Genomic DNA, 22698 nt, shown 5'->3' on the forward strand with positions numbered 1-22698 from the left:
CACAACCAAATGATAATGTTTAAGCAGTGAAGGGACTGAATTGGGAGTAGTGGATATATTTTCTGAGTGCATATTTTCAGGTATTCAGAAAGTGAATTTTAAACATTTCATTACTGTACTAGCTGCAGGGCATGCCTATAGCATGCCTCCGCAGCTAGGCCCTCCGGGTGGTTTGACCAGGTGGGGGAGCATCTCGGAATGGGTAGGTGTCCAAAATTGATTACCTCTTGTGGAAAAATAATTTTTTTGAGTGATGAAGATTGATATAATTAAAGTTAACGGTTTTAACAGTTTAGTAGGGTAGGATTAAAACTTAAACATCATTTCATCTTACTAATCTACAGATTGATTTAATTCAGAAACTTTATCAGATTACCACACTTAACTAAAAAGATTAATTTAATTAATACAATGTAAAATTTAGTTTAGATTTTTTAACTGATTCTTTGAATTATGGATACTGAAACTGTGAATTACAATTCTTTTAAATCTTTTTTTTTGCCAGTTTTTTTGGCTTGATTAATTAATTTACCACAGAAGCTTGTACGAGGGAATGTAAAAATGTAATTTTATTGTGTATGGAAAATGCTATGCTTGACCAGGATTCAAACCCTGGATCCCAGATGAAAAGCTGAGACGCTGCCCCTCTGCTATGGTGATTGGCAAAAATTTTTACTGATAAAATTCAACAAGTTATCAGATAATCCAATATCCAAATATAAACAAAAATTAAACATGACATAGTGCTGTAGTTTATAAGGGAACTGAATCATCTGATGGGCATTACATGCATGGTATTTTTCCTGTTGTGAGAAATAAACAGGTAGTAGTGGATTTCCCCAAATTAGCATATTATATAGTTTATTTCTAGACATAGTGCTTTTCGAGATAGGTAGGCTAGACTTGGTTTGATTAATTCAGACTTGTGTCCAGAGTGTAGATGATGATGACTGTATAGAGTGATGATGTATGCCAAGTCTTATATGTCTTTCTCAGGAATGAACCTGAACATACCAAAGTAGTTAGAAAGCTTGCAAGGATCAATTCTGGTTTCGATCTACAAGTTAATTCGAAAACCGAAAGAGAATGGAACATAGCTGCTGGTTTCCTTAAACTCTTAGCATCAGATGGATGGCTGGATGGAGGGGGTCTGATGCTGTTGTAGATATATATACGAAGGCAGTAGTATTTTGTGAAAATACACTGATAGAAATGTTTGCCAAGGTATTTGCATCAGTGGTATCCTGACAGAGGCTAGAGGATCAAAAGACGACCTCTGGTAAAACCTATCTGGACTAGAAACAGAGAGGGTGTAGCATCCGGGATCGTCAAAAGGCGGTCTTCCCCTACAGAGTCAGGATGTGTTATTAATATTACTGAAATTATCCAAAATAAATAAAAATACTGGTAATATAACTTCAGTAATAATTTATTTTTGCTCAGCAACTGTTAGTGAGAACAAAAAATCAAACTTGCTAATAAGTAATCTGATAAAAATCTAATAAAAATCTGTAAGTTAGAAGAAATTACTAACAAGAGTATGAAATCCTTTATTGCAATCAGTAGTCACTTAATTAAGCATATATTATTTCATTAAAATCATTTAATGAGATTTCTGTATACTATTTAGAGATGACTGATAAACTGAAAAAACTACGCCCAAAATGTCATTTAAAAAAAAGTCATTTTGCAGTCATTAAAAATTATTAATTTGGCAACTTTTACTGTTGTAGAAATATTGGATATTTTCATATACAATAAAACTAAAAAAAATAAAACATGTAAAATGTCTAAGTGACTTTGAGAAGGTAAACATATCCAAACAAACTATGAGTATAGTCTTCTTCATTAAATAAAATAACATGACCCAACACATACACACACTCTGCACGTTTTGCAGTCAACATGTAATGTAAATGTGTGTTTTCATTTTTACATATAAATTAGTACACACGACTTAAACAGTCTTGTACAACCTTAAATAATATTCAAAATGAACTATACTGTAGAATAGATTTATTTATTCTGAATGCCAACCTAAATTAACAAAAATGTTTAAATATTAAATACATAACAATACACTGTTAATAAAACACAAAGTATAAAATGTAACTTGTAGCTGTTAACAAACAGTAGTCATTCTTATCATAGCCTATTCTAAATGATTGCATAAATTAATTGACTTACTATTTATGAATGATTTTAACTGAATAATTCTACATTCTAAAACAGTATTATTTTTCATGGCAGTCACAAATGTATCCAATTCTTCATTATCTCCATCTCCGAACTCCATTTTGCTCAAAGGGATAATTTCTGTATCTAAAAATTTGCTGTAAAACAAAATGCAAAAACATGAATTATATTTCAGAGGTCATATATTAAAAATTACTAGCACAAAAAAAATAAATAAACTGAAATAAAGAACAAATTCTATTAGATTTTTACACTTCTAATTTATTTATTAAATGACACCTCCACATAGACATAATAAACAAGAATTAAATAAGAAATAAAAAAAGTACAATTAAATAAAAAGAGAACCACAATAAAGTAACAAATTATATTTTTCCATTAATAAGTGGATTGAAGCAGTAAATATCTTAACCCTTTTAGTGCTACAATAAATATTTTTCTAATATACTACCTTAAAGTGCCACCTATTATACAACTGGGTATGCATAGAGTGCCAACCCATATTTCAACAATATGCTGACTGTTTTATAAAACACACACTACAACTTTGTTTCTCTTTGTTCAAATTGCAATTCTTTTTTGTTTTATCAATAATAAAATATAGAAAAATAAAAAATAAAAATATATTTCCATGCAATTACAAGAAAAAAAAAATGTTCAAAAGACTTTCCAGAAATATTTGTCCAAATTTTTCCATTCTTTTGTCTAAAATTCATTTAAAAAAATAGTTACCATTTTTAAGTCACAATACACTAAAATACATTTAATTTTCTATAAACAATTTTTGGGTCTTTTTTCAGACAAATAACTAATTTATAGTTATTTTTTCTAATATTGTGCAGTTGTAAATTTTATCACTATTCACAAGGAAGTAATATTATGAGTTCAATGTTCTGATATTTCATGTTTATATGTAAACAATTATATTAATGAAAATAATTGCTTATCGCTAAAATTACTGTTTGAAAAATGTGTAAACTAATATTACTACTTTACACAATAAATACAACATAAAATTCTCCTAACATGTATGCAAAGGATAGCATTTGGTGTAAATTCCTTTTTTTGCATTTTTTGCACATAAATGTAAATTTTTTCCTTTTTCCTCCAATTTTGGTACTCTATGCACTGCAGCCACAGCAGTTCTTTTGTTTGTTTTGAGGAATTTTTTCAAAGAATTTATCTGCTCCCATAAAATCTCCACCATCTTGTTTTCTAGCTTCTTAGTTAGCAGGAAAGATATATACATTAGGTTTATCTTATTTCTTTTGAAGGCACTCTTGGATAATTCCTCAACTAATGAGACACTTAAGTCCAATCTGAAAAGAGCTTTTGTTGAATTAAAATTATATAGAATATATGAATTCTGCACCATGCTTTTAAATATGTTAATTTTTTCCAAAACTTCATTGTTTTTCGGTCATCTACATATTGACATAGCATTTATTGATCATTTACATCTACTCTTCCCATAAAAACATTATATTCACTTATCTAAATAAGTTTATTTTTAATATAAACATGGTTTCCCCTTCGCTTACTTTTACATTGGTTTGCTGCAACAGAATCTGTTAATAACAACAGTACTTGTTTCTTTGGATTTTTTCTCTCTGTACTCCAACATTAGCATAGAAGTTTTTCTTTTATACTTGGTTGTACCAACCACAAATGTTTGTTTCATATCTGGTGGAATACCTTTTCAATTCAAATGCAGTGTACCAGTTATAAAAGTGAACTTTGACCGAATTAAAGTCAATTTGACAGAATTAAAAAAATTATCTACAAAAACATGGTATGCTTTATTTAAAAGGATAATTCCAGTAATTTTACAACAATTGTAAATGTCAATCTTTTTCTTGAATTTCTTGTTTTTCAGAGCCCTTGGCACATTTACATACAAAAAGATTTAAGTAATAGTGTGATACAGCATCACATATCATTTTATATCAAATCTGTAGTTTCTTCAGCATACATTGGAGCAATTGACTGTGTATTTTAGTCCCAACCATACTCTCATCAATAGAAAGATTCTTGTCTGTAGTAAAATAATGTTTGAATATATGATTCATATGGTCTATAAGAGGCTGGAACTATGCACATGGATTATAGTTTACTTGTCCTGGAGGAGGTACGTTAGCTGTATCAATTATGTGAAAGAACTGTAACACAGCTTGAAACCAATTCCTGGAAAATATATTCCCAAACCAGGGTATGCATCGGCTGCTGCTAGTCCATCAGTAACTGAAAATTGTGGGCTTTTTATTTACACCCATATTTATAATAACCATAACAAAAGCTTGTATTTCAAGGGCAGTAACAGGTTTCCACTGTCTTACATAGCTTTATGCCTTCAGTTAATCCATATTGGTTGCAATAAATTTTTCACCATAAAAATATTAGTTGCATTACTGATGCAGAAAATTCAAGTGCTTTTAGATAGTTATAACAACTTTAACAAAAGTCAGATTGATCCACAAGGTGTACCTGGATATACCCAAAACAAGTAGGAGAAATTTGTCTGGTAAGCTGAATTTAAACAAATTTCACAACTTCATCTATCATCAAAACATATCATACTATCATCTCACCAGATCAATCTAGAGTTGTAACTCAGGATTTAGTCCCACCACAGGTGGCCCCCCCTTGACAGTCAACCATGAAAGGTCTTTTAAGGAATAATCCACCAGCTGAACAAAGCAACACCAGAGTTCAGAGAAGGCAGCATTTGGAAATGGTGGACTGCCACGTAGAAGATAACATACGATCAGATGCATTGGAATGCCCTAACATCGCACACACAAACAAGTATAATACAAAATCCAAAATCAAACAAAAGCAAATCACCAATATTTCCACACACAATGCAAAATCACACATGTAGACTGGTAAACTAAAAATAATAACTGACCAATGGACCAACATAAAATTCTCATCAGGGAATAAGAAACACCAACCAGGACACCATGGAATCTCAGGATATAGTCTCTAAAAGGTATGCCTGGGATGGGTGTCGAAAAGATCCTACAGAATGGAACAGGCTTTTTGGTCAGCCTCAAAATAATAAATTCTATACAAGAATTTGTCACAAACCCCGAAGATTCTCAACACTCACTCTAAAAGCATCTAATAAAATCTACACCATAATTAACACCCATGCCCCCACTAATAATAAAAACAAATCCTCAAAAGACCATAAAGAAACAGAAAAGTTCTGGAACCTACTAGACCAGACCATAAATAACATCCCCAGAAGATATGTTAACTAATCTGGGACTTCAGTGCTCAATTAGGCAGAGAAAGGAGATACTGTGTCACAATCGGAAAATAGCCTGCCGAAAAGAGAACAAATGAAAACAGACAGAGACTCATCAATCTCTGCCAAAACCACAACCTAATATCAAAATCCACATATTTCAAGAGGAAATATCAAAACTCAAAACCTGGAAGCATCCTGACTAACTAAAGAAAAATTGCAACTAGATCTTGTCTTTATGGACAAACACCACTACAAAAAGATGTACAAGTAAAAGTCCTCAGAGAAGTAGGCTCGGGCTCAGATCACTATGTAGCCAAAATCAAAATTAAATTCATTCCGCAAAGGAACCAACAAAACCAAACACTAAAAACTAAAAGAAAAATAGAGCCTAACCAATTAATCAAGAATGGAAATTACCAAAATACCACTGAAAAAATAACAATCACTAAACTTAAAGACCTAGTCAACAACCTTAAACAAATAGCAGGAGAATTGGCCCCAAGAAAACTCTATAAAAAGCATTAATGGTTGATCAGTAAAGGCAATGAATAATTATTACTCCAATCCCAAAAATTAGAAACATCCTTCCAAAATCTAGTAAAACAAATAAAATAAACCACATGAAACCTAAGGTAAATAAAAAGACAATACCATAAAAACACACTGAAATCAATAGAGGAAGAATTCAACAAAACCCAATCAAGAGACCACCACAAAACCTTCAAAAACCAATTTTAATAATAAGAATCCCCAACCCTACTAATGAAGGATGAAAAACATTCTGGCCCATAACAATAAAGACAACGTGGAAATCCTAGCTAAATATTTCAACAAACTCCTAAATTGTGAAGAACCAACAGAATTCTTAAACTTTAACACCAGCACCCAAACAACAACACCATCGGAAAGCGTCAACACTCCCACAATAAAAGAAGTCTACCAAGAACTGAGTGAAATGAAGAATTACAAAATGGCAGGAGAAGATCACACCTTTATAGAAATCTGGATACATGCACTTTGAAGGAAATTGGCCTTAAACCAGAAGATATCACAGACAAGATATAATTAAACGAAAAAATCAAGGACAAAAACACTTGTCTCATACTCACAAGAAAAAACTCACTACATGAACATTTTCAACAACAGAAAGGGGACAGAGATCAGAATGTATGTAAAAGTAGTGAGAAAACCACAAGAAGTCAGAAGAGTCCCTTCGAAGAGACTTTAATCATGGACGACTAAAGTGATCCTATGCAATATAAAAGAAAAAAAATGTCCATACCACACCTAGGAATAGGCACAAGCTTTGATCTTTAATAGTAGATTAATCATTTTAATAAAAGTAGTTATAAGGAAACTTAATGAAGGTGATAGCGTAGAATTTACTTAACATATCATTTCTACAACAATGAATGCATTTTGATATGGTAAAACTCTGATCATGAAATTAAAACTTTTGTCATGAACTAGCCTATTTTTAATATCATAAAATATCATAAACTGATGTAACTGCATAACTAAAATTTATAAATTTAAAATTATATATAGGAAATCTGACCAACAAAAACAAATCTCATATTGCAGGAGATTGAAATAGATTATTTTATAAAAGTGTGAAATTAAAACTTGTTTAATTTTACAACACATGACAAAAAGTAGCATAAACATTTAAAATTTACTTACTATATGAAAGTATGCTTCATATGTTTTCAGAACTGGGATGTAGTTCCTTTCTTAGTAATTCTGTAGATAGTATGATGTTAAAGGTGCTTATCACAGAGTGAAAGTTTATTAAATGAAATAGAACTCAGTTTCTTAATAAATTAAGTGAAGGCCACATGATCAAACTTCATATTTTATGTACATAGTTTGTTCATTTAATATGTTTTTCAAAGATTTAGTGTGTCAATAAATTTAATATTTTTCAAGCAAGGATGTTTAGTTTTGTGATTTTACATGCTGTATGAAAAATGTTCATGGTCATTATTTATATGTTATACTAAATTAAAATATTAATATACTAAATAATAATATTTATTCTATAATTGCTTATAGAAAAGACAATTTTTTAAAATAATTTACCAAATGATTACAAGACATTTATATTATTTTTTCATACAAGGAGAATGATTAATTAAAAAACTGTATTTTATATTTAGAATTAATTAGTTTGTATAAGCTATAACTGAAAATCACACTGTAATAGTTTTGTAGTAAATTACATACAAAACTACATACATACATACTAATAAGGAATAAATATTGTCAAAATATTATAACTACAGTACATTTTAAGTAACGTCACATCAGATCTAATTTTTTATTCACATACTTGGAAGAAATATAATTAGGTAATAAATTGCATAACAATCACTCCTACATTATTCAGATAAAAAATACAAGGTATGAAATCTATTAAACTAACTGCACAACTTAAAATTTAGTCAAATAAAGCAATGAATAGTACTAATACAAGGACAGTTAAAAATCAATTGCTCATCTTCCCACATTAAAGAACCTATGGATCTCATAGATTTTAAGGTTAAAAAAAGTCAAATATTTTAGTGAAATTATCAGTCACAGCAATTATGAAACATAACGCTATTAAATGAAATAGTTAATAATTTAGGAACAAAGCAGTGTATTTGAGTTAAATAGTTGTTTAAAACTGTTAGCATGAAATAAGATTGTAGTCTACAAATATTACAGCCTATCTACAAACATGAACCTACAAACTTTATTTAGAAAATAAATTTACTCTTATTATTAAAATTAACGCACTGAATATTATTAAATTTGACATAAAAGTAATATTACTTTATTACCTACAAAAAAAAGGTAAACTGAAACAAAGCTCACAAATTTAATTTTCTTTTGTTAGTTTTAGATGAATGATATCAATAAGTATAATTATAAGTAATCAATGAGTTTGTTGTATTGCAAAATACAACAAAGATTACAAATATACAGTATATTAGGATAATACTGTAAGAAATTTAATTCTTTTAACTAAGTTAGCCTTTTGTCAAATATTATGTACAATATACTTAGACTAGCCACTTATCCATCAGCTTGTTTGAAAAGAATGAAATAATAATATTTTAAAGAATTCTGTTTATTTCTAAACATAAAACTTGTCACAATCTGTTCAATACTTATACTATAACATTCTAAGACTGGTACATCCCAAAGATGCATATTTATAGATATCAGCATTTGAGTAACAAATATTTACTAATAGAAAAACCTAACTTAAACGTCTTAGGTATTTTATTAATGTTACTCCTAAAACAGCGTACTTAATTTATCTGATAATAAAATCTAACTTCCTATTTTTGTTAATTTTTATAATAACGAATAATTAATAGAAATTTCATACTCTTAAATAAACATCTTACCAAATTCGTAAACGTACGTAGTTCTCCGTAAAAACGTATTTTCCAAAATGGTAACACAGAGATGCTCAATGTTGCCAAACTAGGCATTTCACTAAGACAACCCACATTTCTGTTCTTTTTCAAGATTATCCGAAGGAGAAGTATATATATATATTCTACAATTTGATCAGCTTTAATTTTGTCTAAATTATTATAACTAATGGTTTATTTTTTGTTATTTACATTCTTTAGTCCCTTACATTTGTTTTAATTACAGTATCTACTTTACATTAAGAGTAAAGTAATTACAAGTAAATACTTGAAAATATTAAATTCAACTTTATTTAATTTAAAAGCTTTATAGAAATGTTATTAATAACACTTACATAAATATTTATTACACGTTTTTATGAAGCTAAACACTCTTGTCGTCCGGATTCGAGCTGACGGCAATCGTTCTTCCGGTTAATCTTCATCATGGCCTCTGGTGTAAGTTTGCTGACCTGAATTCATTTTTCATTATAACTTTGTTATCTTCTTTATTTCTGTATTCTGCTGTTACAACAAAGACTCTATTACTGTTTTTGAGAAGATTTTCTTTTGTCTTTTTTTCAGACATTGTATACTTATCCTGAAAATTTTCGTGCTTTTAAGGCATTGATCGCTGCTCAGTATGCAGGTGGAAACGTGACTGTAGCACCTGGGTTTGTCTTTGGAGAAACGAATAAATCTGAAGGTTTCTTAAAAAAGTTCCCTCTTGGAAAGGTAAATATTTTAGTTTTGATTTTTCTGTTATATTTTTATTATTATGCGACGTTTTATTTGAATGTGTGCTTCGAGTATAGGTTATAGCCATGCCTCGCTATTTCATGTATTCAGTGTTACGGAATTAATAAGTTGGAATAATTTGCCGCAAATCTTTTTCTGAGGATCTTTAATGTTTGGTTGCCCTTATTGAATCACTTATAGTTATAGACAACCATTTATTTTAACCGGAAAATTGTTACCATTGTGTAACCGTTTATCCATTAGATGCATATGGTGAACCACAAGTTGTGTTTTTTGGTCGTTAATATTGACAATTCATAAAGTTCAGTGGTTGTAAACTCATGATATTACTAAACTATAATTTTACACAATTTAAGCCGTTTTGTTTTTGTGTAAACCTGATGTAGTCAACAGATTTTGCCAGTTGTAAATTTGAACCTGGAAGTGTTGATTTGATACAATTCTACAAGGTAACTTTTGTTTGTCCTAATGCCAAAAGATTACCATCTGCCAAATTGGTAATGATAATGTGGCATGTATTTTTTTTTTAAATTTCTTTATTTTAACTTTTAAAACTGTTCAATTTAAACGCACTAATTATCTTTTGGTGTGGCTTGTTAAGGTCAGTTTCAATGGTGCCTAAAGCAAATTGCCCAGGCAATGAAAGGCTAAGTTAAGTCATGTAGGTTATTTACTAGATTATTATGAATACTATTATAAGGATAAAAATTGATGAGAAAGTTTTAAATTTTCCTTTAAAATATTTTTGCTTCTAGACGGTTTTAAACTCAAATTTAAATAATATTAACCCATTTGTGTAAAGATGATATATATATATATACAAAATCAATTAAAATTATTTGTAAAGAGCTCAATTAAAATTCAATGTTTATTAAAAGAGAAAAATAACATGGTATTCCTTTTTTTTACAATTATTTCTTTCATATTGTTTAAATAGTACATGGCACAGAAACTTAAAAAAAAAATCCATTGACACTATAGTGAGCAAGAGAATTTTTTAATGGGTCTACATTTCTATGTACACATAATGTAAAGAAAGTGGTTAATTTTTTTCATTTGTTAATAGTAACATAAATGTCATAATAATATGATGTCTTATGCCATTAAAAAATTGTTGATTAAAACAAGGTTGCTAAACCTTGTCTCACGAAACTGTGCAGCAGATATAAATATGAATTTAGCATATATAAGTAATATCTCAGTAGTTCAAGCTGAGTCATTCTGTCACTCCCATGTGCAAGTGCAATTATTGCTCTATGCGTATAATAATATACTATAAGCTATCATTTGTCTGGCACTGTGGCATACTGATTGTAAGCAATTAAAAACTTTTCCGAGTTTTTGTTATTGATGTGTTTAATTATTATAACATTTGTAATGCTTCACACCATTCAGTTCAGTGAAAGAAAGTATTTCAGTATATGTTATCGTGTTACTCTTTATGGTACGATAAGTTTTATAGTTCAGTTTTATTCAGTGTTATTTTCATTAATTTTATTTTACCCGGTGTCTATTCAAATCTGGTTTTAACAATGAGTGATTCTGTTGTGAAATGTAGTCATGAAAGCCATTAAGTAGTTCTGAAAAAAAATTAGCAACTTATTTATACTCTTTAAAAACAAGATAACCCAGAAACTGTAGTCAGGGACATAATTGCTCAGAAAGCAAGTAATGTAACAGGAATTAGCAAATGGATAATTTTTAATATAATAAAGAAACCCAAAATTGATGTTAGACATTTTAGAACTTAAAAGGCTGTGAAAGCATGTGAAAACAATTGAAAATTTGGATGATTTTACTTAAACTTCCATCAGAAAAAAGTTTCTGCTATTTTAGTAACACACTTGAACAAAATATTAAATTCCACGAATACAGATTCTGAACTTTTCTAGAAGTATATTCATGTATTAAAATTAGTAAATTTTCATTTCAAAAAAAAAATTCTTTATTGATTGAATGCTAAGATATTACTTTAGGTATGTGAATATTTAAGAGAAATTAAGTAATTTTGAGATGGTAAGTCAATTTATTTTCCAGATGAACCTTGGGATAATATGGGCGTGTATGGGTGGATAAAGAATGTAAAAGATATGCTTCTATGAAAGGTTTAACTGGAGTAAAATCCCTGGCTGGAAAAAGTAAATGATAGTACTGCACATATATAGTGAAAATGGGTTTTTGAATGGTGGATATTTGTATTTGAATCCAGATGACCCCCAAGAGTATCTGATGAAATGAATGATGACAATTTCATGCAGTGGTTTAAAAAATTGTTGGAGGATGTGTCATAATAATGGATAATGTGCCATATCATTGTCTGAAAATGAAAAAATTCCAAACACTTAGAACTAAAAATCAGAAATTGCCAAATGGTTAAAATCAAAGTCGCATACACTGAAGACATGTTAAAAGTAAAACATAAAAATAGTAAAATCAGTTAAACTTAAATATATTCATTATCTAGTAGATGAAATAGCAGAATCAAAAAATTGTGTCTTTCTCCATACTATTGCAATTTTGACCCAGTAGGATTGATATGGCCGCAAGTCAAAGGCTACATTGGGAGTAACATAACATTTTAGTGATGTAAGAAATTTATTTATAGGTGTTAATAGAGTACGCAATGCTTGGATAAATTGTATTCAACATAAATTAATTCAGATAATTAGTGTCAAAATATTGAAAATGTTTTGATAAAAGACAATAATTCAACAGGCAGCAGCTTATCAGGTATTGAAGAAATACATTAAGGTAACAAATATTTTTTTTTTTGTATTGTGAAGCAGGCGATCTACCTTTAGTTGGTTCTTGGATGGTGCCACTGAAATGCTGTATTGAAATAATAATAAATATAATCGAACCATACTTTAACCTATCTCACTAATCTTCATCAAGGTTAAATCTGGTTTGATTATATTTATAATTTTATTTATTTTCTTATTTCAATATAGTATTTCAGTAGCATCGTCTAAAAACTTAAACTACAGTGGTAGATCGCCTACTACAGTAAACCTATTTTTTCTGGTTTTTTTCTCTATATTTTCTGTTGAAAATTTATGAAATTTTAATATAACAGCAAGGTATTTTCTTAACATTTTTATTTGTAAGGTAAATTTGTCATTTTATCACAATTTTCTAATTTTTATATTAAAAGTAATTTTTACCATTTTTTATGTTGCAAGTAAAGAGAAGTGTTTTTTTTCTCAGATGGATTGCTAGATTAAATTATATATGGTCATCATACTGTTATGTTTTGGTTTGCTGCATGGTTTCATGAGACAAAGTTTGGTTATTTTTTCCCCAACATTAACTGCTGTAGTCACTAGAATGCCAACAATGTTAGAACTTTTAACTTCAATTTATAAGAAATGACCACATAACTCCTATCAAATTTTCAGAATATTGTTACCTAAAAATGTTACACATCTTCTGCGACCATAAGCTGAAAGGGAACAGTAATCTTATAGAAACTCTTTATTTTTTCTTTTCTATCAGAAAGAAATTTTTTCTTTTCTAATTTTTTAATAATTTTAAAAGTTAAATGGTTATATCTTGATACTATGACTGTAGTCCTAAGTTCAAAATTTTTTCTTTTCTAATTTTTTAATAATTTTAAAAGTTAAATGATTATATCTTGATACTATGACTGTAGTCCTAAGTTCACTTATTTACCTACATGTAAGTTGAAGTTGATGTAAATAGAGATATGGATAAGTTAGTCTTAACAATAAAGTGATTCAACCTCATGAGGTTTATTTAGTGAGCGTGCATTTACTGAAAACGTGTTCAAAATATTTTTAAATTTTAATGCCCTTATTAATGTTAAACAATCTTAATACTATATGATATCCACAATTTGAATGCACTATTTCCTTGGTTGTGCAATGCAGTTTATCTTAATTTTGTTTCTTTTTAGGTTCCTGCATTTGAATCTAATGATGGACAATACATTACAGAAAGCAATGCAATTGCCTATTATGGTGAGAACAAAAATTTTATTTAAATCTCAAATCTTATATAAAATAATATAGTCTAACTTCATATTTTGTATGGTGGATTAATATAATGTTAAATGTTAATTATTTCCATTATATTATTTTGTTTGGTTACTTACATCTTGAAAGTTTTTGCTATCCCTCTATTTCTTAATCCTTTTATTTCAAAATAAAATTGGTGAGCTCATATTTAAAAAAAATTTTTCATCAATAATAAAACTTAACCCGTCAGATGAGTATTATACATGCTCTATGACTTTGTCTTATGAGATGAATAGAATTAGGATCATAGTCTGCACTACTAGTATATTGTTTTATATGATTATGAATGGATCACAGCTTTACATTAAAAAAAAGAAACAAAAGGGGAGAACGATTCTGTTAAATGGCAGCATTGGTTTTTAGGAGTAGTGTAAATGTGCCTGGGTATCAGCTGGAATGACATTGCTGCTTAGTGCCAGCAGAGACTGCAGTGGCAGTTTATTGTCAGAGCAATAGTGATTCAGTATTAGACTGATTAGGTATCAGCTGGAATGACATTGCTGCTTAGTGCCAGCAGAGACTGCAGTGGCAGTTTATTGTCAGAGCAATAGTGATTCAGTATTAGACTGATTACAATGTTATTGATTCTTTAATAAATGGATATTTTTAAATTTATTTATTAATAATCATACAGTATACAGAAATAAACAGGTAATGATTTCTGATAAGTGGAATATTATAAATAAATTAATTGTGGTGCAGTGGCGATGGTAATGATGCACCATGCAGTTATGATATCATTCCATCCCATACTTAGGTATGTTTACATTATTCCTAACAAAATGCAAATGTTGTCACTTAATGGAAAAGATCTGATTTTATAATGGATTAAGGTGATAAAGATTTAAGCAATTAAATCGTTCTAATAAAGGCAGTTAATGCCTGGGAGTGAAAGGTTAAGATTGTCATCAGTTATTGACTTCTTATTTTTATAAAACTAATCATTCATGGGTTTGCTTTCAACATTGTAGCTGTTGTGGAGTATAGTAAAATGAGGTGTTTCAGGAAAATAGTGTTAACTTAATATATGATATTAAATTAGTTACCATTAATTTTACTTCGTAATAAATATTAATTAGAAATTCCTGTCAGTGATGAGTATAAATGTTATTTTGCCTTTGCAAATAGTTCGCTCTCACATCATAATAATAGTTAATTCTGTTGATTTTTAAAAAATTTAATGTATACAAATACATTTAATTGTACTGATTTAATTTAATGTAGTTAATATATGTTTTTCACTGGACATAGCTATACATATATAAAATTAATAATATTTATTTATTGCAGTTGCTAATGCACAACTTAGAGGGAAAAATGATGTAGAAAAAGCACAAATAATACAATGGCTTAGCTTTGCTGACAGTGAAATACTTCCTTCATCATGCACATGGGTCTTCCCTTGTCTTGGCATTATGAAATTTGATAAACAGGTACATAACTTAGATCTGACTGTTGGACTTGATGTAGTTTTGTTTAGATATCTCTAGCGCTAAATTTAGATTTACCTTTAAAATTGTGAATTTTAGTACCTGAAGTGAATTAAAATTATAAATAATTTTACTGATGCCTAATCTTGACGTAGTATATCTGTCTTCACAGGATATATTATGTACAATTAGGCTAAATTAATTCATTATTGAAGATTTTATCTGGTGTAACATCAGTCAGTGTTATAACATTCGCCAGTCTTCTGACAAATTTTAATGAATAATTTGTAGTAGTATATAGTAATTTAAACTTAGATTTAAAGATTGTATGCTCTTTTCATTTCCTATATTAAATAATGAAAACTAATTGATGTAACTATAGTAGAATTGTCCAAGATATCACGTTACTTGAGATAACATTTATATAACTGAAGAATAGTGGATCTGAAAAGTACTTTTTATATAAATTTGTAAGGTTTCATTGTACTTGTTATTGATTTGATGTGTATGGTGGTTTTTGTATGTGTAATTATTAATGGCAACACACTGGACTACTTATTGAATTTATAATTTTACGTAAAAAGTGGCAGTTATTTAACTAGATATGAAAAATATATATATACATATATCCTATTTTTATTTTGTGAGTGGAAAATCTTGTGAATTTTAATTATGAAGTGGAGTGATTACCAGATTTCTATGATATAATTGAATCTGCATTTTATTTTATGTACATCAGTTAAAAGACGTGATAAAGTGGGTAGCCTATATAATCTCAGATATAATAAATGATGACATATTGTCATGTAAATCTTCTATATTGAAATAATTAACAGGAAGTAATCATCCTTTACGCTTAGTGGGTTAAGGTAACCATATTTTTCATAATTAGTTAATCCTAATTATGACCACCTTTTATTGCTATTAGTAATTTTGGTAGTTTATGTACAAACTGGCCTGCACCCTATCTTTATTATGATAATATGGTCAAGTGGATAATTTAGGAAACAAGGATAGTCTTAATATTTAAATTATACATTGGAAGCTCTACATACTTTCTTTATCAGCATAATTTGTGGTTTTATTACTGATAAAAATGGATATTGCACACATCCAGTTTCTAGACAAAATGCTTCAGGTTTTAGCATTTATTGCAATCTGGATTATTTTTATGTTAATGATAAATTTAAACCTTGATAATACTCATATAGAATAATTACTAGACTTTATTCTTGAGTCAAAGTTATTTGTTAATTTTTAGCATTATTGTTTTATTAAGATAGTTAATCAGCTGTTAAATTTTTAATGTATAACTGATAAATGATTTGGTTTTTACAGGCTGCAAAACAAGCAAAGGATGATATTAAAGTAGCGCTGGAAGTTTTAAATAAACATTTATTAAATTATACATACCTTGTTGGTGAAAGAATTACACTTGCTGATATTGGTGTTGCTTGCACTCTTTTACATCTATATCAATATGTGCTCGATCCAGCCTTCAGGTTGGTATATTCTTTCTAATTGTTGCATGAAAGTTATTCCAAAATTGTCTTTATTAAAAAATAAATAGATAAAATATATTCATAAGTTACATATATATTATTGTTCTCTGTAGTTATCAATCACATTTAGACTGATGTCAGCCTGAAGAAGAAATTACAGTTTTTCACTGCCATAACTCAGGGTGTTTGAAGATAGTAAAATTCTATCCCCTTGAAATACCAAAAACCTTCAAATGATCTGTAGATTGGGCTGAACATTATCATGTTTGATTATGTAAATGTGTGATGCCTTTCCAATTTTCTGGTGCTTGTGTCACAGCACTGCATTTTATAACATTACCATAAATGCAACATAGTTGGCATTGAATCTCAACAGTGCTATATCTTTACATATAAAAAAAAGGAGGCAATGGGTTCATGGACTTAAGAGCCCCTTTTCAAGCTATACACTTCAAAGTTGATAACCGCACAATGACAGGTTCATGTTTTACAGACTACTGCTTAACCATACTGTGTGTTAGGTGGGTAAGTAATGAAATTATAGATTGCTGTTCATGCAGTGTCTTCTTATGGCAGGCAGTTTATTTGAAACTGCTAATAAGTCATTTTTTGAATAGCCCTCCCAGGTATTATGTCTTCAAATTGTATAAAATTAATGATTTGAATAAAATTTAAATGATTTGAATTTGTATAAAATTAAATAAAAATTTGTCTCAATTATTTTTTTAATATTTTGTAAACTAAAGTTTTTGGTTTTATTTCCAGACAGCCATTTCAAAATGTGAACAGATGGTTTAAAACCATGATAAATCAATCACAATTTAAAGCTGTTATTGGTGAATTTAAACTAGCAGATAAAATGGCCGAACCACAACCAGTTCAACAGAATAAAGCCCCTAAGAAGGGTAAGTGATATGTAAGTTATTATTTAACTACTTTTTCTTTTAGTTAAAATTAGATTATGAGGTCTGCTCAGAAAATAACTTTATTTTTCATTTTATAAATTACTGGTCCTTCTTACCTTCAAAGAGCTTCTCTCCCCTATTCATACACTTTTCACAGCAGTTTCCTCTTTGCGAAGCAGGCCTGGATAGTTTCATTTTAAATGGTCTTTAAGGTCTGTGAAAATTTGTTTTAATGTCATTAATAGTCTCAAAATGGTGTCCTTTCTTCACTGATTTTAATTTTGGAAATAAGAAAAAAATCACAAGGAGCCAGGTCTGGTAAGTAGGGAGGCTGAAGAAGAACTGTCATCTGATTTTTGGTACAAAGCTGAGTGTATGGGCGTATTGTTGTGCTGAAGGAACCATGAGTTGTCACAACAGCTTTGGTTTCTTTTGGCGATTTTTTATTTTTTTATGTAACTGTTGTAAAACGCCTTGATAGTTCGCACTTTACTGTTTCACCTTGAGGCAAGAATTCAAAATGTACAGTTCCATTAAAATTAGAAAAAACAGAGAGCATCGCTTTGACATTGGATTGAGACAGACTTCATTTTTTGGGTCATGGAGATCCTTTGCCAATCTATTGTGATGATTGAACTTTCGTCTCGATGTCTTAGCTGTAAACACAGCTTTCATCTCCCATTGTGATAATGAATGTTTCATAATCATTGACTGGTTCAAGAAGTTACTGACAAATGTCCACCCAATGTTCTTTCTGGTGATCGGTCATCGACAAACAAGGAACAAACTTTGCTGCAACTCTGTGCATGTTCAATTTTTTAGTCAAAATGTCATAGCATAAGCCAGTTAAGATGATAACTTCTGCAAGTTCTCTGACAGTCAATCAGCTTTTTGCATGCACCAGATAGTTGATTTTCTGAACGTGGGTGTCGTCAGTTGAAATTCAAGGACCTGCCTGGTTGAGGGCCATCTTCAGTTAACTGACGGCCACTTTTAAATCGTGAAAACCATCCATAACATTGCATATGACCCAGACCATCATCTCTGTAAGCTTCTATTTCTGTGAACGTTTTCCTCAGTTTCATGCAAAATTTTACATTGTTGCTCCTGAAAATCACATTGAAAAATCGATACTAACACTTAAACACTCAAATAGCAATAACATGAAAACTAAACAAGATATCAACAATCCAAGAACATGTGGTTACAGAGGAGATTATGCGGAATACAATTTTACCAACCACACATCACTAACTATCTGTTGACACGTAATTAAAAATGTTCAGTTATTTTCTGAATAGACCTTGTATGTTGATAAGCATTTGTTTAGGAAGACTTGATTTATTGAATTGATTGTTATGCAGCATTAAGAATAATATCAGTATCTATATCCTGGGAGAGAGCCTTCTAGACCCTTGTGTGTTTTTTGAAGTTATTTTTACATGAAAGGGTTGAACATGTTTCAGTCCTCCAATAAATGTCCAACCCCTTAACTTAAGGTGAATTTAAACTTAAACTGGCAGTATCCTATCAGTTGTTGTGTATTTGCTATAACCAAATAGTTTTGGGTAGAAACGTAACCTAACCAAGTACTCTCTAAGGGATTATTTTCCTGTTAACATATTTTTCAGCCAGATTATTATGTAACACTTGGAATAAATCAGAGTAGTAATTCCTCAAAATTTAATATGTAAAGTTAAGATACAGTGCATTCAGATGGGTGAAGGCATATTTAATGAACAGCAGAGTAGGAGTATAATGGCTAGTTTCAACCTATTATTAATACAAGGGAAATAAAAAAGTTGATTAAGTCAGATTTTTTCCCCTTAGTGAAATTTTGGTAAAGTAAACAGAAACGCTGGGTATTCTAAATGTTAGTGCTTTCTACTTGGTAGGAATGGTTAATATATCATTAGTTTTAAATATGTAGCATTAAAATTTAAAGTGCAGTGACTTATTTTCTGTCAGTTAGGAGCCTAGTGAAACCCAACCCAATGAAATTGATTGCCAGTTGCTTGAAGTTTGCTGTAACCTAGCATTTTCACATTAGCTAAAGATATTAAAAGGCTGTCAGCTTTAGATGACATTAAATGCATGTATGATTTGTTGGTTCCTAATAGACAAGTCATGGTGGACAGAACTAGTTAAATCCAGGATTTCCCTCTTTTTTTTTCTTTAGATCACTAGATCTTTTAAACCCAGATTCATGGAATACTTTTAGAAGTTATAAAAAAGGTAAATGGGTTTTTTGAATATATCAGATAATTTGATAAAAAATAAGTACATAATATCAGATATTCAGACAAACTTGAAAATATTAGAAATTAATAGCACTTATCAGTTTTGAGGATTTTAATTGTAAAAAATTATACTAAATGGGTGCCTCATTAATAGAACTCAAAGGGAAATGCTTTCGAAGAAGTTTTTAATTTTTGGATTGCTAATGACTTGGAAAAACATTGAGATGGATATGAGAATAAGGTTCTTCAATTTGGATTTAAAAAGAAACTTAAATGAAATACTCTCATTTCTTTTACAAAAAGATGTGAATGCTGAATTCATGTCAAATGACAATTTTTGTGGAATATATTATGTAACCTTAAAGAGGCTGAAAAAACCAATTATAAATAGATGACCTGGAACATCCACAAAAGGGGCTTAGTGCTTCTGTATGATAGTGTAACAACTCAATACCTGAAAAATATGAGTGATAGGTGTGGGAAATCCTTTTTAAGGTCCTGACCAGCCACCATGTAATTTCCACATGTGGGATTACATAAAAGTCCTTTGTGTAGTGGCACTATCACTCTGTCAAAGTTCAAATTACAAATGTGGGACAGGAATTTTTTATAAAGGCATGGAAAAACTTGTATCGCACCATGATAAATATATGTATGAACTTTATGAATGTTAGAAAGTTCAGTTGTGCTTAGAGTATTTAGGAGAAATTTGATTAATGTTCCATATGTTGTTATATTTTCTTATACTCAGGCAACTAACTTTTTAACTGTATTAACATAAATTCTCCAAAATGTATAAAACATAAAAAAACAAGTAATATAAATATGTATATATAGTAATTTATATTTAATGGGCCAATCCAAGTACAAAATAATTAAAATAGGATGACTTGCGTTATTTCATTTCATTACATTACATAAGCAGAAGTGCTGTTGGGAATTTAATTCACATCATCAGCTGCATTATATATATATATATATATATTTCAAAAAACATCATAAACATGTAATAAATAATATCACTTATTCATTTATATTTTATGTTAAATTTTTTTTTTCTTTAGATCTCTAGATTTTTTAAAACCAGATTCATGGAATACTTTTAGAAGTTATAAAAAAGGTAAATGGGTTTTTTGAAAGTATCAGATAATTTGATTAAAAATAAGCACACAGTATCAGATATTCTGACAAACTTGAAAATATTAGAAATTAAAAAATGCAATATGGATAGGAATATTAAGGGTTTTGACATTTTAGAAAGGTATTTTTTTATTTATATATATATAAATAAGTTAAATGTGATCAACCTTCAGACAGAGTATGAAGATGACAGTATTATAAAAGCTGCGGCATATAGAGTCAGTATCCGTTTGTATGATAATGTTGAGTAATTGATCTTCCAATCTGGTTAGTAAAGTAAATTCAGTGAAACAGCGAAAGTATAATTTTACTTAAGTTTTTCATTTTAATTTAAAAGTTAAAATTTTTAAAAAAATTTATATTTTAATTTATCTGTTTATATTGACGTCATATTGCTAACATTTGTAAAAAAATTTACATTTTAATTTTTAACACGTCCGCTGCTTCTCTCAATCACTAGTGTGAACTCCCGTGCTGATTTTTTTTTTTAGTAAAGCTACTCTACTGTTATGGACTAAATACTACCTGACATTTTTAAAATGATTTTCGGTATAGTAATGCGTATTATCGAGATTATATAACTCACGCGGGAGCCGCGTGACCAGCCCGGCCCTTGAAATCAATGTATGTTTGCTAATGGTATGCTAGTCACACGACTCCCGCGTGAGTGTAAAAACAACTGGTTATACGTAATTATTTCCAGAATTCAATTCGAATCTTTCTTTTGATAAATTAGTGGTTCTTGGTGAATTAAAAAAATAAGTTGAAAGTTAAAATATTTTATTATAATTTGCGTATATTTTTTTTATAATTTGTATTTATAAAATTAATTTCAAACATCTTACAACTAAAATTCATTTATAATGCTCTAAAAGATAATTACATTTGTACATACATAAAAATAAAATCGTAAACTACTTATACTTATGGTATAACCTAAAACATGGGTCCAAACAAAGACCAGGAAAACCAGGGCATGACGGGCAACCGAAAACTGTCTCTTTTCTTATTTTCAACGTTGCACTGCACTCCTTGCAACGTTATCTCATCGTCTCATTCTTCGCATTTTTAGGGAGGTTTTGTGGGAGGTGTATATGGTCTTGTGGTAATGCCGCCGGCGGCTTATTTGTTGGATTCGGGAGCAATTTTGTAACAACCTCGAGGTGAAAATCATGTAAGTCATATTTTTTTTCTTCGCTGTACATGTTGTATAAGAAGTATGCGTTATTCAACATTAAATGAAAAATATGTATACAGAGTTTTTTATACCACCTCAACGTTTTATGAGTTAGTGGGTAATACGACAACATTTGGTCTTGCCGATCCACACCTTTCATATTCTTATTGTATTCAACAATTAACTTCGGCTTATTCTTTTCTTGACCACGTTTGTTTGTTGTTGTTACCAAATTCCCACCAAATTCGCTTGAAATGGAAAGAACTTCCCTTTTATCTTTCCATTTGCAGCAGCACACTCCTTCTTTCGTATACATACAAAAAGATTCTCCCTTGGCGATTTTTTTTGAAAGAACTTCTTTGGGATTACCTCTTCTTTTTGACTGTAATGTTCCCGTAGTGTGCATTTTATTAGCAAGAAGCTCTTCGGTAAGGGGCACGGAATTATAGAAATTGTCCATATAGAGAGCGTGTCCTTCCTCTTCTACTAAATCCTCCGTCAACTTCCTTACAACTTTCGCGGCATGTCCCACTCCACTTACATCTAGATCCCAGGTGCCTCCATAAATATGGATTTTATGGACCAGCCCGTTTGGTTGCGATAAAACATACAGTTTGAAACCAAATTTATGGCGTTTCCCCTGAACATA

At 29.8% G+C, this 22698-nt stretch overlaps 2 protein-coding genes across 2 annotated transcripts in view; one reads left to right on the plus strand and one right to left on the minus strand.

The window, feature by feature from the left end:
- LOC142331074 (uncharacterized) overlaps window positions 1-8879 on the minus strand; it is a 56418-nt gene extending 47539 nt beyond the window's left edge. The window contains exons 1-2 of the mRNA XM_075376731.1: window positions 8851-8879; window positions 2188-2333 (exon numbers count right to left, since the gene is read on the minus strand). Of these exons, the coding sequence (XP_075232846.1) occupies window positions 2188-2296 (109 nt within the window). The 5' untranslated portion in view covers window positions 2297-2333; window positions 8851-8879. The remainder of the gene's footprint in view (window positions 1-2187; window positions 2334-8850) is intronic.
- Window positions 8880-9241: 362 nt separating this feature from the next.
- The window catches only part of eEF1gamma (elongation factor 1-gamma), a 33511-nt gene continuing 20054 nt past the window's right edge, over window positions 9242-22698 (plus strand). The window contains exons 1-6 of the mRNA XM_075376585.1: window positions 9242-9318; window positions 9445-9594; window positions 13535-13598; window positions 14946-15088; window positions 16424-16587; window positions 17353-17492. Coding sequence (XP_075232700.1) covers window positions 9307-9318; window positions 9445-9594; window positions 13535-13598; window positions 14946-15088; window positions 16424-16587; window positions 17353-17492 — 673 coding nt within the window. The 5' untranslated portion in view covers window positions 9242-9306. The remainder of the gene's footprint in view (window positions 9319-9444; window positions 9595-13534; window positions 13599-14945; window positions 15089-16423; window positions 16588-17352; window positions 17493-22698) is intronic.

Source organism: Lycorma delicatula, chromosome 10, assembly GCF_047948215.1.
Source record: "Lycorma delicatula isolate Av1 chromosome 10, ASM4794821v1, whole genome shotgun sequence".
NCBI lineage: Eukaryota > Metazoa > Arthropoda > Insecta > Hemiptera > Fulgoridae > Lycorma > Lycorma delicatula.